At 43.6% G+C, this 16116-nt stretch overlaps 1 protein-coding gene across 2 annotated transcripts in view; it reads right to left on the reverse strand.

The window, feature by feature from the left end:
• Window positions 1-8027: 8027 nt before the first annotated feature.
• The window catches only part of LOC125959997 (probable ubiquitin carboxyl-terminal hydrolase FAF), a 12771-nt gene continuing 4682 nt past the window's right edge, over window positions 8028-16116 (reverse strand). For both annotated transcript variants that reach the window (XM_049693086.1, XM_049693085.1), the window contains exons 4-17: window positions 14227-16116; window positions 13730-14161; window positions 13479-13651; window positions 13071-13386; window positions 12827-12980; window positions 12605-12752; window positions 12157-12522; window positions 11941-12064; window positions 11756-11874; window positions 11322-11673; window positions 10964-11241; window positions 10630-10859; window positions 10212-10561; window positions 8028-10133 (exon numbers count right to left, since the gene is read on the reverse strand). The exon at window positions 14227-16116 is cut by the window's right edge and continues 3194 nt beyond it. In XM_049693086.1, coding sequence (XP_049549043.1) covers window positions 9504-10133; window positions 10212-10561; window positions 10630-10859; window positions 10964-11241; window positions 11322-11673; window positions 11756-11874; window positions 11941-12064; window positions 12157-12522; window positions 12605-12752; window positions 12827-12980; window positions 13071-13386; window positions 13479-13651; window positions 13730-14161; window positions 14227-16116 — 5562 coding nt within the window. In that variant the 3' untranslated portion in view covers window positions 8028-9503. The remainder of the gene's footprint in view (window positions 10134-10211; window positions 10562-10629; window positions 10860-10963; window positions 11242-11321; window positions 11674-11755; window positions 11875-11940; window positions 12065-12156; window positions 12523-12604; window positions 12753-12826; window positions 12981-13070; window positions 13387-13478; window positions 13652-13729; window positions 14162-14226) is intronic.

Below are 16116 nucleotides of genomic sequence, written 5' to 3' on the forward strand. Positions count from 1 at the left end.
AATCTTAATCCTAAATTGCAAAGTATAAGCATTATTTGGTTATAAAGAAAACATTTCATACTTTAAAAAGCCATTTTGTTGTTTGTAACATTTGTCTGTAAGTTGAAAACGGATGAAAACAATGAAAACTTAAGATGCATTTTGCACTTTTACTGTCTTGAAAGCCGAAAGGCAAGCCAAGCCGCCAAAATTTTGCATGATGTTTACGGTCACGATATTCTATCATATAAAAATTCTTGGCTTCGGTTTCGGCGATTCGGCTCAGACATTTTAAAAGTTGAACAATGGATCTCACGCAGCTAGGACAATCGTCATATTCCGCGTTGAATCCAAAAACTATTTCTAATTACTGTTAATGGGCGTGTTAATAGTCATAGGAGTTAAGTAACCCAGGAGTTGAGATTTCCCGATTTTCACCCAAATTTCGCGCAAAGCTGGATTAAATAATTCGCTTAAGGTTTATTATTACATCAATCGACACCAAATAACATGACGAATCGAAATTCCATCTGCGTTGCCTTACCAAACGGAATAAAATTAAGCCATTTCCGAAACGAATAATGGTTGGTAATTGGGAAGGGACTATGATGATGCTACCATATTTTGTTAAAAGGCCATGCTTAAAGCTCTACTCTCAAGGTATGGGCCGTTTGAAGCTGGCTATTGACCAGAAATGGCCAGAATTTGTCAACAGAAACGATGTTCTGTTCCATCAGACCAACGCAAAGCAACAGCTGTATGTAAAGGCTTTTCAGAAACTCCAAGGGTCTTGTTGGAATGTTCCGATGGTTCCGAAATATAGTACAATTCAGACACTAAGCGTTTACCATCTCTTTTCCGCATTCCAAAATATCCTTGATGGTAAGAACTGCAATTAATAAAAGGTTGTGAAAATCGATTATTTGAGTTTTTCGCCAATCAGGAACAACGTTTGATGAAAAAGGGATTATGAGCTTCCTATTAAAAGGCAGCAAATCATTCAACGAAATTACTTATATTTCATATAAATCGGACTATTGGCAGTATTTTAAATGACGCCTTGAACTTCACCCAAAACTAATGGATTACTTTCTATCGAACCCAGTATGATTACAGATTAAATAAGATGACTCACTATCTATTATATGAGCCAGTTGCTCAACAGCCAGCCTTGTGATCTACGATGAGTGTACAAATACGAATATTAGAAGTAGTAGAAACGTCAATTAGACATAGTAACATCAATTAGAATATAGATCGTAAAAGGCACCATAAAATTCCAGCTTACGTATGTTTGAAGTTTATCTTGTTGTGTAAAGATTCTCCATTCTATTCCTAATGAATGTTCGTCCTTCTTTATATTTACTAATGTTACACATTTGTAACATATTATAATGGACTGCTCAATAGTCCATTTCAAATCATAAGAATCGCTAAGAGCACTTCTTTGGATGCTTCGGACGTGACACCAACTGACGCTGGTCCGGGCACTATCCCAGCGAATTATCACGATAGTTTTCTTGGATGCAGAGAAAAAGAAAAAACAAAATATGGAAGTACCCGTTACGTTGGATCATAGAAATTGACCAACTAATTAATTACTTATATTAAAAATGAACGTGAAGATTATTGGAGACGAACCTCCGGCATATTTTGAACAATTTAATATTCCTATGACTTGCGTTCCAAATGAGAGTTCTGATGATTGTATTAACCGACGAACGAAGAACGGTCCTTTGACGTTCTTTCTTGGGACACTTTGTAACTTGTAATTGGTATTTGTTCTATATGTTTCAAAGTATTTGCAATGAAATACAAACTTCAAACCTTCAAACAAAACGACCAAGTGTAAGTAAAGCACAATCTGATTTTCCGGCACATCGAAATTTCGAAATTATACAATTTGTTTGGCCACCATTCCAATTCCTTACCGCAACCTTCAATACGAACGCAATGTGCCGAGATCTTCGGCTCTTTGCTGTAATCCATTTCTATGCTACTCGCAAACGTTATCAAGCCTTTTTGAGGCTTATCTTTTTAGGTAAACCCTTTCCCCCGAGAGAAACTTCTCCCTTCACCTCGCACAAACGCCGTGGAACGTGACCTTTAATAAATGTATCGAAGCAGAGTTTCGACGAAAATGTGTTTGTAGTTGGTAGGGAGGGATTAGTATTCAATTAAACACTTGGCGATTACTTGAAGCAACTTGGCAAACACGCACCTTCAGCGCTCTGGTATCAGCTTTTAAAGGACATTTCCATATTTGCAGCCTAGCGGTGCACGATTCCCGTAATCTCATCCAGAAGTGTCACAGAATCAAGCACTTTCGACATTGAAGGCAGGACCTTACCACCCGCACTGTGTTGACGCAATCGTGGGTGCGGTCGCCATTAATGCAAAACAACGATCGATTTCAGTTTGGCAAATTAATTCTGATTTACAAATTGTGGTTGTACATGTCTCGATGGGGTCAACCTCCTTCTTGCTCCCCCATCAATTAGAGATTGACTCATTTCATTATCCGTACCAGTTCATTATCCGTGTTCCCCGGAACACGTTACGTAGCACGGTGTGTTATCTTCGAGGGGAGGGGGGGCGGGGGGGGGGGGGCTGAAAGCAAAGAAACCCTACTCCTATGCAAGGTTAAAGCGAATGCTTGAGATTACGATGACGCCCTTTAGCTTCAATGCAAAGGAACATCCCAGTGGAGTTGAAGAGTCCTTCAACTTCTTACGCCCTAGGCCAATTGATGCCTTAGGAGAAACACTTCAAATTCTTTGACCATCGCCACTACACCATCACCGATGGAATGGTATGGGAACGTACCGTACGTGCTAGATTTTGTTTGCATTCGAGACGTAATACCACAAACAACGCCTCAAATTAAGTGGCTGTACGGTACGGTTGAACAGACCACCGTACGCCATTGCCATTTGGCTAATGAAGTTGCGTCCAAACCCTTGTATGCCAGCTCAATCTACGCCAGTTCAGAAGTGCTGTTCATGTAAGCAAATGTTCTACGGAGACTAACGGCATCTATTGAGTTGTTGCGATTGTACTCAAATTCGGCTTCTTCTTGGGATCGACCGGAGCTGCTCTAGCCCCAGCTCGAGGAACATCTACGGAGACTAAAGTAAACACACCCAGTGTCCTGAGGAAATATCCTGACTCGTACTGCAAGAAACCGAACCAGCTGAGAGTGGCGATCGCTTGTAATGTGGTGTTTGTACAACCGGCTACCCCTATAGGAACAAGTCGAGCTTCATTTGTAAAGTAACGTTGGCACACTTTCCGTTCCTTTGCGGTTCAACAAGCATCGGTTATGTTGCCATTTTCAAACTGATTCGAGCGAGCATCACGGGCAACTAAACCGATGGCTCTAAACAGATACTCTCAATTCCTTCAACGCTGCCATCGGTTACTGCGGTGATGAATTGAACGGTTTATGTCCAACGTTCATACTTAGATGTTTGTACTTTGTCGCGTGGTTGCGTTAAATGGTGCTTAGCTACTTCAAGCATTAATTTTCGCCGAAACTTTTACCTTACCAGTGGTCAATAGGTATACTATCGTCAGACACGTTGACTACGACACCAGCATCTTCCTAATATGGCGTACTAAGTCAGCTGTGTATCGTCTGGTTTGTGCCTTAGCAACGCAACAGCTTCACTACCGCGGCTACAAAGTGTCAAAGTTATGTGCTCAAACTCACTCCTGGAGAGATGCGTCGGATAGTTCTGAACCAAATGAGCACGAAACTATCGCTTCCGATACCATCCTCGTTACGTGTCGTCATTCGATCCATTTGATCTATAAATCCTGAACAACATAAAATTATGTATAATCATCATGTTAAATTGTTCAATTTTCGATTGCATACGTTTGGTATAATTTAAAACAAAACAAGCATTTGAAATCATTGTGAATGACTCAATTCATACGAGTTTATAACACCCCTTTTTTCACAACAATATGCTTCTAAGCCATGAAAAATTGAAATTTGTTTTGAAATTGAAATGTATCTTCAAGAACCAAGAGTTGTGCTACTATGCAATCAACAAAACATATTATTTCTGCGACGTTCCCCCTGAAATAGACTAACACCGGCAGTTTTATTCATTTCTATCGTTTCTTAAAAACATAACATTCCTATTGTACAAGATTTTTTTAGCGACTTTTTAAATGTTATAATAATGTTACAATTTTTTTTTGTATTAATATGTGTCACTTTTATCTTGCTTTCGGAAAAAATGCGCCTAATTGGTATTATAATTGTATTTTATTATTTTTGAAGAAGGAAAATACCGCGTAGGAAGTATGGTAGGAAAACATGAATAGGTAGATTATGCCAAAATTGGTTGAGCAAATGCAGTTCAAGAAATGTTTCACTTAAAAGTGAGCAACGTTTAAGTTACCCGAATGAAGTTCATGATGAGGGTATTAAGGCAGTAATCGAGTCGGTACGTCATATAAGTGTGCAAGAGATTAAAGAAAGGTTAAACGCATCAAATGCAACAGTCAGTCCTCATATAAAGTCACTTCGACTCATGAAATGGTTTGATATTTTGGTACCTCATGTATTGAAAATAATTCATTGGATAAATACATTAGAGTTGTAGCGCGTCTTTTCGCGTGCGCCGGAACTGAGTGTTCACTTCAAAGACTGGTTCGAGATCTACCTGTTGTAGATCTACGAGAAACGGCCAGAATTTTTCAATCGTAAAGTTTTCATATCCCACCAGGACGATGCTAGACCACATGCATCTGTGTACTCTCGCCAACCCTTTATAAAATAACCCAATGAATAGCAAAATCATTGGCAAAAATATCCTGCTTTACACGCAATTCTACCTAAAAATATATATTCTTTGTAATTCAAAAATATATTCAGTATCAAATATGATTCATAACAATCAAATATATACCAATATGCTAACATACCATTTAATGTACTCTTTATCACAAGTCTGAAAGGTTCTTTATCTACATGACTCTTTGGATTTTCAATCAGTCGTACAACATGAACAGAGGAAACGGATATGGTAACGAGGAACAACGACAGAAACTGCGCTGCAACAACCCAAGCCAGAAAGGAGCAGAAACCATGGAATGCACTAAATTTTCTAATTCAACCATCGAGAAGGAAAGTTCAATATTGCATCAAAGTCGCAAATAATCAAAAGTTTACCGTTCCACTCTTACTGTTTGCCGTTGCCGTACACACCATGGTGCTGGATGCATCAAAAGACCAATCAATTGCAAAAGCAAATATTATATATGCTTCATGTTCAACACTAGCTGTGGTCAGACCATGGGACGCGGTAGAGAAAGGGCATGTGTGTGAAGTTAATATCAACTAGTGCCGTTGTTTCGGACGTCGTTAGTATAGAAACCGCCCGAAGTTCGTGTGATAGGCAACCTGCTTAACCATTAACCTCCTAAATTGACCAGTTATGCGCTCAAGGTGGTCAATTGGTGTCCGAAAGTGAACTAACGCGGGTTTAGCTCTCTAATCGAGAAAAAACAAGGCTCTTCTTCTGATGTAACGGATGATAATGATAAATAAGTATAATGCTTAATAATATAATGATAAACAAGTATGAAGCGAGTTAAAAGAATTCCAAGCTGTAGCCCCACTTGAATAAAGAATAATGATTTCCAGTTCGAATCATGCATGCTATACTTCAAAATCACACCCAAGCCATTTTAAGTTATAAAAAATTAATTGCCTGATATCGATTAAAAAAAGTAAGAATCGATAGACGATAGAGTTGCTTCTTTTGTCCGAAAGTGATCAGATGTCAAGTTTGCTTTTCTTTTAAGAGTCCCTCTTCGTAATTGAGCAGTATGTGAACTCGGCAAACGATCGGATTTCCTTGCCAAAAACGTTCAATGGAAAATTTAGATCTTCTTATGGCCACCAGATAAGCCATGAGCCGGGATGGTAATAGTTTGGAACGTCATAACACCCATCGGTCGAACTCCGGGTGTATTCTTGAACGGTGATAGCAAGGTAAATCAACAAATTTATCATGAATATGTTTTGCAAACATCTTATGCGGAAGTCCTGGAGATTCCAACAAAACTCTGTATCATCACTCCAAGTCATGACACACGAGATTCGCTAAAACACGTTCCACTGTTCATTTCGATGTCAAAGGCTGTCAATATCTCCGGATGCAAAAGTCGCATTTTCAATGCAATTGCTGCGTTTGTGGTATTTTCAAGAAAAAGATTAACATTAAAAAATAGTAAAGACTGTTGATTACCTCAAGCAAACATTTCGCCAAGAATGCGCCAATATACCGCAAAGGCACTTATGGGCAGCGCGCGATGCTTTCATCTCAAGGTTATAGTTCGTCCTAAAAAGAAACCTATCAAAGAAATCTAAACTGAAGCTTAAATTGCGTATTATTTGCGACCCTGTATTTCTACAATACGACAAGAGTGTTCAAAAGAATACAATATGACAAAAGTAATATAATTCATTCCACAACGATCACACAGTTTGGATATCCATAACCCATAACATAAACCCAATGAGTGAGATCTTCGCGATCAGTCGACATGGAATATCGAAAGGGAAAGCAGATACAGACAAAGACATCGTCGGTGCCAAGAAAATCAGTTAGTATCAGTCCGTCGAAAGGGTACACACCATGTTCCTGAGAAAAGTGTTCATCGATTTGCTGGAAAAGTTACTGTTGGCAGTTTGCCTCAAATTAATAAGACGGTTGAATCGTGTACTATCGTGGTTGGACCAGCGGAAGAACAAGCGGTTAGAACGGATTAGACGAGCTGCGGCGAACCAGTTATCACAGCAACTGTCCACTGGAACCGTGCCACCCAACCTATCTGCGACCGCCGAGAACCTCGTTCAGCCGCCGGAACTCCTGAACGCCACTGACGTCTGGTGGTGAAGATGACACCGCGGGGGAAAACACGGAAGGAGATCCAGTGCCATCGTAGGCGGAATCGGAAGCGCAGGTGAAGCAGGAGAAAAAAGGGTACTAAGTATAATCTAAGAAGAAGAAGAGAACAACAAGTTAGAATACAGACAAAGAAATAAACATATAAGAACAAAATCAATAAAACAAATGTATTAATAGTGGCAATAATAACAATCAAGGTAATACTGATTGGAAACAGAAAGAAAAATGCTATCTTTAGGGCCACAGAGACCACAGCTATTAAAAGCAAAAGAAGCCTTGTTCCTTTCCATTTTTTCTCAGTGCTGATGCAGTTCTAATTGAAGCTCCAACAATTTACGATCGATATTCTTCACTTTTTCAGCACCAATTTTATGCTGACTGAAACACACGATTCTATACACCGACAGTGTTTTTTAGGGCGGCATTCGCCTTATCAGGACTGTCGTTATCTACCTTCGCGCACATACAAAACAATAGAATACAGACGACGATCACCTTGATAAAAATCGATTTTGTGAACTGGACCACCAATCTGAGTTATGGCTCGGTGCTGCTTGGATGAAGGTTTTATACTTCATTATAATACTTCACAGAACCGGCTCTCCGAAGAAATCAAATGTTCGAGATGTGATGACAGTGGAGATTTTCGTGGCGTTAATCAAGTTTATCAAGTAATATTCACATGTAAGCTGAAACCTTTGCCGAATTGAAGCTTGATAAACAAGGCTCGATACTGAGCTACATTGCTGGAAAGTGCCTTCATAGCCTCTTCTTGGATGATAAGACCGATAGTTAAGTAACTTAAAACCTGGGAAAATTACAACACATGAAAATTATTAGTATCAATTAAATAAACATTTGAATGATTGGCAGATTATTTGCTAGAGAAATGATCGTTATCTAAATCAATCAACGCGTGTAATCATCCATCGGTGGAACAATTTTCTGTGGCTGGCCAAGATCTTGACTGTAAAACGAGAGTTATTGTTTGTAAATAACAACCAATCCTCATCGTAAATCTAACAAAAAATACCTTAAGTAGCTAATTTGTGCTTTCCTTTCTCAAGCTAGTAATTTATGAATTTTACATTATAATTATGATTATGAGTAGTCCTTCTGCAATTTGCTTTCAATACTTTTATTTATTTATTCCAATAAGTCAAACATATTTAAATTTATTCGTAAGTTACTGATGTAGTATGTAATATGTGTCGCGTGTGTTTTCTCCGTCGCTGCATCAGAGTTCAAGTGAGTCTGAAGGTATGTATGCCTGTGTATGTGTGTCCTATGTGACTGTGTAAGTGTGTAGTATATAACTTTTTCATTTCTCTCTATTTTAGTGTGTCTATAATTACTCAGAGCTATTTATATCCAACTCCAACGCCTCCGTCCCGACACCGGCTGTTCCAACGATTCCTGGTCTATAGCGAAGGCGCGGTATAGCGAAGGAAAAAAGCGGTTTAAAGCTATGGCTTTGGAAATGTGGCTTGAAATCTAAGCGTGTTCAAGATCGAATACTACTTAACGCTCTGCTTTGCGCACTGCTTCGCACGCTCAGCTCTGGAAACGAATTTTGGGTTTACACTCCCCATCATTTTTGCTTCCTTTTCTTGTGTTAGCAATCAAGCGAACCGATAAAAATGCGGTAATGAGGAGTGTACACATAAAACAGGGCGCAGTATCGCGATGGCTATCCGCGAAGGCCGGAGGAACCGTATCTCCATTCAGTAGATAAAATTAAATTAAAAAACTTACACACTTGTTCCACGTTCCACGCTGTTGCCGCACCAATCATTGCAGTCAATATAGTAATACCGCCCGCCTTCAAAAAATTTCAGTGCTCGCTATAGCTCGTTGCTTGTCCTAGTGGTTTTTGATTACAATTGGTTCTCTTCGTGTGCTGCCGGGTTTGACAAGCATTTTTCCCTATGTATCGGACATCCGTTAGAATTATTTTTCTCCCTGCTTTTCAATGCATCGTCCATGCCATACACTGTGACTAGTACCGGCAGTAAGCGAAACAGTGCTCAGCCTTCCATGTTTCTGCCTGCATTTAATAGATTCGCCTGTCCCTAGCGCGCTCAACTGTTCTTCCCATTCGTCGAATGAGTAAGAGTGTGTGAGAGAGAGAGAGAAAGGAAGGAAGGAATCGTATTCAATTTTCTAAGCTAAACTTGTTTTCCTTCAATTCATGTTCATCTATCAACCGTCGATCCTTGCTTCACTGCTTCTATTCCATCTGTTATAATGTTCGTTTCGTTATAGTTATATATCCCTTCGTTAAGCTACGCGTCCACGTTCGCTTTATTATACCACAAATACAAGTTTAATGTTTGCTCTTCCGCTGTCTGCAAATTCGGCCTGCAAGAGCTTAATTTCCAGGGACATACAAATGGTAAGCAACAACGAGAAGGTCTGAATTCGCTGTTGCTCGTATCTGCTTTAGTGTGCTTTCGCTCATCCAATCCACTACGCTTTACGTGGTGGTGAGCATGTCCAAGATCATCTCACGGCTACCATACGGCAAATGCTTTATCCACTTTGTAACATATGTCCCGTTTGAATGCTTCAAATGTTGTCCTTCTTTTCCTGTTAACTGGCACATGATTGCCCATTACCGTCTCCCGTTGCACCAGAACGGGTTTTCTTCGCCAGCGTCGACGACGGTGTCTCCGATGCAGATGACGACGAAGACGAGGAATTTGCTGGGGAGGAAGCGGTTGACGAAGGCGAAGGAGATGCTGCTGTTGCGGCTAGTGATGATGACGATGAGGTATTTGCTACAATCAACGGTGAAGGTGCCTTCATTTCCGATCTAGTGTTCTCCGTTGGATTTACTTCCGAGCTAATATCAATACTGGATAGTGCCGCCGTCAGCTGTGTCACACTTGATGAACCCTGTTTTGCTAGCTTTTCTCCCGTGCCACTACATTCGCTAGGACCACTCACACCGACAAACTGCGTATTGTGGCTTTCCTCCGGTACGGTATGCTTTGAGGAAATCGTATTACCTACACCCTCTACCACTACCGGAGCAAATGCGGTGTTAGATGTAAGGTTTGTCCCACCGGTTAGCGATGTTGGAGCGACTGTTGCTTTTGATCTAGCCTCTATTTCCACCGCCGAAAGAACGCACTCCTCACCGCGTGCAGCGTGCAGTTCATTAGCTGCATCCTGCGTTATCGCGACCTTCTGTTGTTCAATCGATTCCTGTTCGTTAACCTGAAAAAATGAGAACAGTTAGACATAGACAATACATTGAAAAAATAAATATATCGACATCAAAGCTCAATAACTTGCCTCCTCTGGGCACAGATCGAAGGCCATCTGCAAAATGTCACGAACAGATTGCGATTTTTCCAGCAAAAAGCCATTGGTGTTCTCGTTGCTCTGCGCCGGCGGTGACCAGGAGTTGTAGTTGTACTGGCTAGTACCAGTTGGGCGGTGTTTTTCCAGCTCTTCCTGTAGCCACTCGATCGCCAGTGTCCACTGTTTCGTAAGCGGAGCGAACGTGTGCAACTTATTCAACGCGACCGGGCTCTTCGTGAACAGATGCACCATACACTTGATGCACTGGTAGGCACGTTTCTGGTAGTTCAGCTTGCTTCGCCGTATTATCTCCAGCAGCCCATCTCTATCATGGTCAACCCCTAAATGGAGAAGATGTGCAAGAAATAAGTAAACTAAAACCGATAAAAAATCGTATACGAATACGTACCCAATAAAGCATTCATGATGCGGTGCCCTTGCCACGAATCTTCGATAAGCAAGATGTGCAGTAACAAATCGGTGTAGTGCTTCATATCATGCCAATACACGTAATCACACTGATACAACAGTTCCATCAGAATGACCCCGGAAAAATGTGGATTCTCCCAGCAGGCAAACTGCAGCAGCTTAAAGCTCTCTTCGCCGATGTGGACATCTTCCAGCAATCTTTTCACGTACCTACGTATTCCATTTCACCAAAGAAACCACCAAACCACCAAGTATAATCCATTGTTAAATAACGTAGGTTCAAAAGCATACAAAACCAATTCCATATTTCATACCCTGTGCGATTGTAGAGGAAATCTATGCACTCTTCCGGCATTGGAATTAGCGGGCATTTTCGTGATCCTCCTTCGTCGGCGAAACGCAGCTCACAGTACTTGTTGGGCAGTGGCAAAGAACCGTTGATCGCACTGCGGCAGCGGGAAGATATATCCATGGAGCGTACCAATAAAGATACGACGTGGTGCAATTTGCCAAGATCCGGATACTGGTACTTTATGGAAGGCCCTGTACCATCGTCCATCGCAACCTTCATGAACAGTACCGGCACATTCAACTAAAAGCGAAGAGCAAATTGACGAGCATGAACTACTACGAAACGCAAAGCCTGCCCCAACTCCCGACCGCACAACCTACCTTTATAAGTTGATATTTTTCCCTGTAACCCAGTCCAGCATACATCGAAAAGAGACTGAAGTAGTGCGGCAAATGTTTACCGTGCTCCGGAACGTCTGTCTTCAGCAAGGCAAGCACGGCGACTAGTACCTGTTCGCACAGATTGGAACCATCGTACCCACTCAGGGGTTCATCCTTGGCCGAGTAGTGACAGAACGAAACGACCAATTTAGCGAAGCAAGACCGAATCTCGGGAAGTGGTGCGGCCAGCAAATACTCGCATAGCCGGCTCGGAGGATCAAGCAGAACGTTCTGCGCAAACCACTGCCTTATGATAACTGATTCTTCCAAGTGATCGCGGAAAATCTCATACCTAGTTGAAAAAGCGAAATGGCCATCAAAATAAATCGAACGAAGGATCACAAAAGCCGACGTCTAAAACGTTGAACACTCACCAATCCATCACCTGCCCTCGAATAGTCTTTTTCGTTTTGAATCCAGAGTGGAACAGGAACTGAGATGCCAGCTGTACCTTTAGTAAACAAATTTCATCCCACTTGCTGTCCTTCGTTTGCTGCAATCGGATGATAAACATGTAAATACCAGTGAACTACACTACAGGGCAGGTCGTTGGTCTCACCTTCGGCAACCAGGATGGAAGTGTTCTGCGTGCCGTGTCCGGATATTCAGTGAATTTCTTCATGAAAGTGAAAAACTCCACCGAAAATAGCATCCTCGAATGAAGAAATCGAAGATTTTGGCTCCTTCAGGATCAAATTAAGAAAGAGAAAAAAAGCGAAACTGTAGAAAACAAATACACCAGCACAGCTACTGCACGGTATCGTACGGCACTTACCGAATGCATCGCTCGATCGTTGGGGCCATCTCGAAACTGTAATGCTCACTTTGTGCCAGTGAGAGCGTCTCAACCGTCGGTGTCGTTGGCACCTGGCCCAGCCCTGCTTTACCGGTCGGCCACCAAAACGCATTCTTGGGGGGTTTTGCATAGTAAACATCGTTGCGCGTATAGAACAGCATGTAAGCGTTCCACCAGCGCTTTTGCCGACGATACTGCATGCGCTTGAGATTGTTATCGTACACCTCGCCCATATAATCACCACCGAAGCACTGGGCTTTCATCTCTTCGTCGTCATCCATCTTGCACTCTGTCACCTCACCGTCATCGAATTTATACCACTTCTTCTGACCATTGGCATAGTTCCTGCAAACCGAACATCGATCAGTGATTGCTCGCAATGAGATATGCCACGAATATCAATCGAAATCAATGGTTGCATACTTACTTGTGCAGAATGTAGCTGTAGTAGTGACCACCGGATGCCTGTCCGCTGTGCACTACTATGCCCGTCAGGTGATAACGTGTGGAGCCTTGTTCCTCTTGCTTTGGTTCAACGTTAATGACTTCTCCTTCAAGTTTTGCCAAACCCGACACTGTCACAGCGAGAAAGCATAGGTTAGCAACAACGATTCATTTCGTATGCTTGCACGCATTACGCTACACTCACCCGTGTACGGATCCATGTCGAGGACGCGCGGAAACTCGAAATAATCGTTATATTTTATAGCACAAACCCGTTCGTAATCATATTCGAACCGCTTCAACTGTATTGCTAGTACGGGCGGCAGTTTGCTTACACACAGCCGCTTTACCGTTACGACCTGGTAGGTTGGGTAGAAGAATGGAAAACATCGAGAATATAACGTTAATAACACCACTCACAGAGTGCCCACACTCAACGTCAACTTTACCTTTTTATCACATTTATCACAGTGGTACGCATCGGCACCTTCCAGTATTTCACCACGAACGTACTGTTCCAGCGAGTCCGTCAGTGAGCTATGGTTTCTAATATCAACACTAAGTACACTAAACGGCTCATCCTTGCTGTACCGATGGGGACAGTCTTGACAGATTTTTTGATCGCTGAAGCAACCGCCGAGTGTGGCCGACATCAGCTGTTTGCAGTTCAGCTCTTTCAAACCTTCGTCTATGCTCTCGAAAAGTGACATAAAAAATTCGACCGCGTCCTGCTGTTCGCGCAGATTCACTGGTTCCCCTTGCAACCTTGTAAAGGTGGGAGGGATGGACAAAGTAGATAAATCGGTTAAAGATGATCAACAGTAGGGGCGGTAGGTCCGATGTTGCTTTACACTTACTTGAAATGTCTCCACAAACCCTTAGGTACGTAATACTGTAATGCGCTATGGCCTAGATAGCAAAAGATTACCGTCACATATCGAAGAATTCCTATGTGATAGCTATCTTCGATTGTTTCCCCAGTGTGTATGTCGTAGCGTTTGCCCCCGTACTCTCCCTTGTGCGCAACGGTCTGAAATGGTAGGATTTCAATGTAGGATGTGTTGGGTTTCAATGGGCACCATGGGGATATCACACTATCCGTACATACCAGACACTGTCCTTGCTCCTGATCCTCGTTGAAATCCTCCCGTTCGTCGACGACAGCTTTGTGTACAGTAACTAGGCCATTGCGCAAGGCCGGTACCATGTACAGCTGCTGCAACACCGAGTTCATATAGCATGTAGCCCCGGCATTCTTCAGCCCACAAAATCCGTGCAAAGCTCGAGGCGCATCGGGCGGTAGGTATTCCCATTCACGCACCGGTTCGATGTCACTAAAGAACATATCGTTCAGTCGTTCGGCAACGATGCGCGTGAACTCAATCGAACCGTGGCATAGCTCAACCAGCAGCTCCATGGCGGCGGACACCGTTTTCGGGCTACGGCACACCGGCGGCGTCTCCCAGAAATGGATCTGCTTCTGACGACGGAAGTCGATGTACTGGAAGGACGCCTTAAACACAAACTCCTGCAACAAGTCCTGCAAACAAACGAAAATTAAATCAAATGAAGCGAAATGAAATTCACCGGCACGTGTCAACTCACCATCAACAGCGGCACTAACAGATGCCGATCTTTCTGCTCCACCGTATAAACGAGTGCCCGCGTTAGACAGAGGTGCCCTTCGAGGATGTCCTCGTGAACGAGCGTGTTGCCGTGTTTGGCTACGTTTCCCTTCACCCAGTACAGCCATTTGATTTCATCGTGCAGCAACGCGCTCGTACTGATGGTTGGATACAGCGTGTCCAGACTGCTGTACTGCACCAGCTTCGCAAAAAGCTGCAGAAAGTCCGCGTTGGTTTCGAAATTGTGATTCAGCTGCTCCCAGATAACGCGCATCTTGCAGATGGTCTTCTGACTCAACCGGCTATGGTTACCATCGGTCAGCATGGTTAGCAGCTGCTCATGCGCAATCGCTCGCACCCTGGCGGACGGATTGACGACCAGCAGCGAAAGCAGGAAGCTATCCCAGCAGTTGGTTCCAGTAACGAGCTTCAGCATCGCCTCCTCGTTGAGTGCAAATGCCAGCGACAGTACCTCTAGCGCTCGCTGGCATACTTCGTAATTAACCGAAGGTTCACCACCGCTGACGTCATTCGGTGGTCTCATCATCGCCAGGTCAGTGTTTCCTGCGGCAGATGTCTGTGCTCCGTTACCTTTCGTATCACTGTGCGTCGTGGCACTGCTGCTATCACTGCTGCTGCTGCTGCTACTACTACTGCTGCCACAACTACCGATGCTACTCGTGCTATTACGGCGTTTACGATCATCATCCACCTTAGCACCGTCCAATGCTGCAGCAGTGCCGCTGCGTTGCTCCGTCGATACGTCCGTGCCGTCACTGGCTTTGTGGCACTGTTCCGTCGTGCCATCGCTTTTCATCACATCTGGGATCTGTACGCTCCAAGGATCGCCCTCGGGCTGACACCAACCATTAGCGGCCCGCAACGCTATTTCCAGCACATTTTTCATACACTCCATATCCGGAAAGCACCATTTGCTGGCGTACATTTCTTCCACGAGCGCATAACCGCTACCCTCTGGCCCTTCGACTACCTCGTGAATGAACAACGTCAAGCGCTTGGCAAACGACTTCAGCGTCTGCTCTCCTCCCCACAGAGCTCCATGCAGAGGCCAAAAGCGAGGGAATACGTAGAAGAACTGCAAATTGCGCAGATATCCGAGCGTATACAGCAGAAATCTAACCAAACGCAACACACAACGGAAGGTGGCGCGCGTTGTGTGACTATCCGGGGTACTGCCAGCACCACCAAGAAAGCTCGGTTCCGTCAGCAAACCGACCACCTGATAAGCCACTCCACTGCCGATCCAGGCATACTGGAACTCAAGCAACGCCAGCAGCTTCTCCACATCACCCACACTGCCCATCGAAGAGTTGCAGTTGCTGATCAGTGTGCCAATGGGAATGGATGAGGAACCGGTGACAGCGACGTTTCCACCGTCGCTTCCTCCCATCTCACCGTTGTTGCCACCACCTTTGCTAACAAGCTGCCCATACGGAACGCCATCGTCGATGGCCGGCGGTGGAACAATCGTGGCCGGTAGCAGCATCGCTTCCAATACCTCCAGATTATACAGAATGCGCACGGGCGTAGGGGCCACGAAGAGCGCCCGGAAGGTTTCTCTCATTAGCGCCACACTGATGTCCGATTGTTGTTCCCGATTATCACCCAGTACAATCACATCCTCGGATTGACTGGCATCAACCTGCTTTGCGGTATCACCAGCTTTTTTCGTTCGAACCCGTTTCACGATTCCGAGTAACTCGTATAGACTGCTCATTGTTTGCCGATCCAATGGCAATAGATGCAACAACGAACGGACGCTATCCATCAGCCTTCCATCCTTCAGCTCGCTTGCAAGCTGGTACAACTTCAGGAAGAACTCCGTATAGTGGGGTTTTTGCGCGATGAT

The sequence above is a fragment of the Anopheles darlingi genome, chromosome 2 (assembly GCF_943734745.1).
Source record: "Anopheles darlingi chromosome 2, idAnoDarlMG_H_01, whole genome shotgun sequence".
Lineage (NCBI taxonomy): Eukaryota > Metazoa > Arthropoda > Insecta > Diptera > Culicidae > Anopheles > Anopheles darlingi.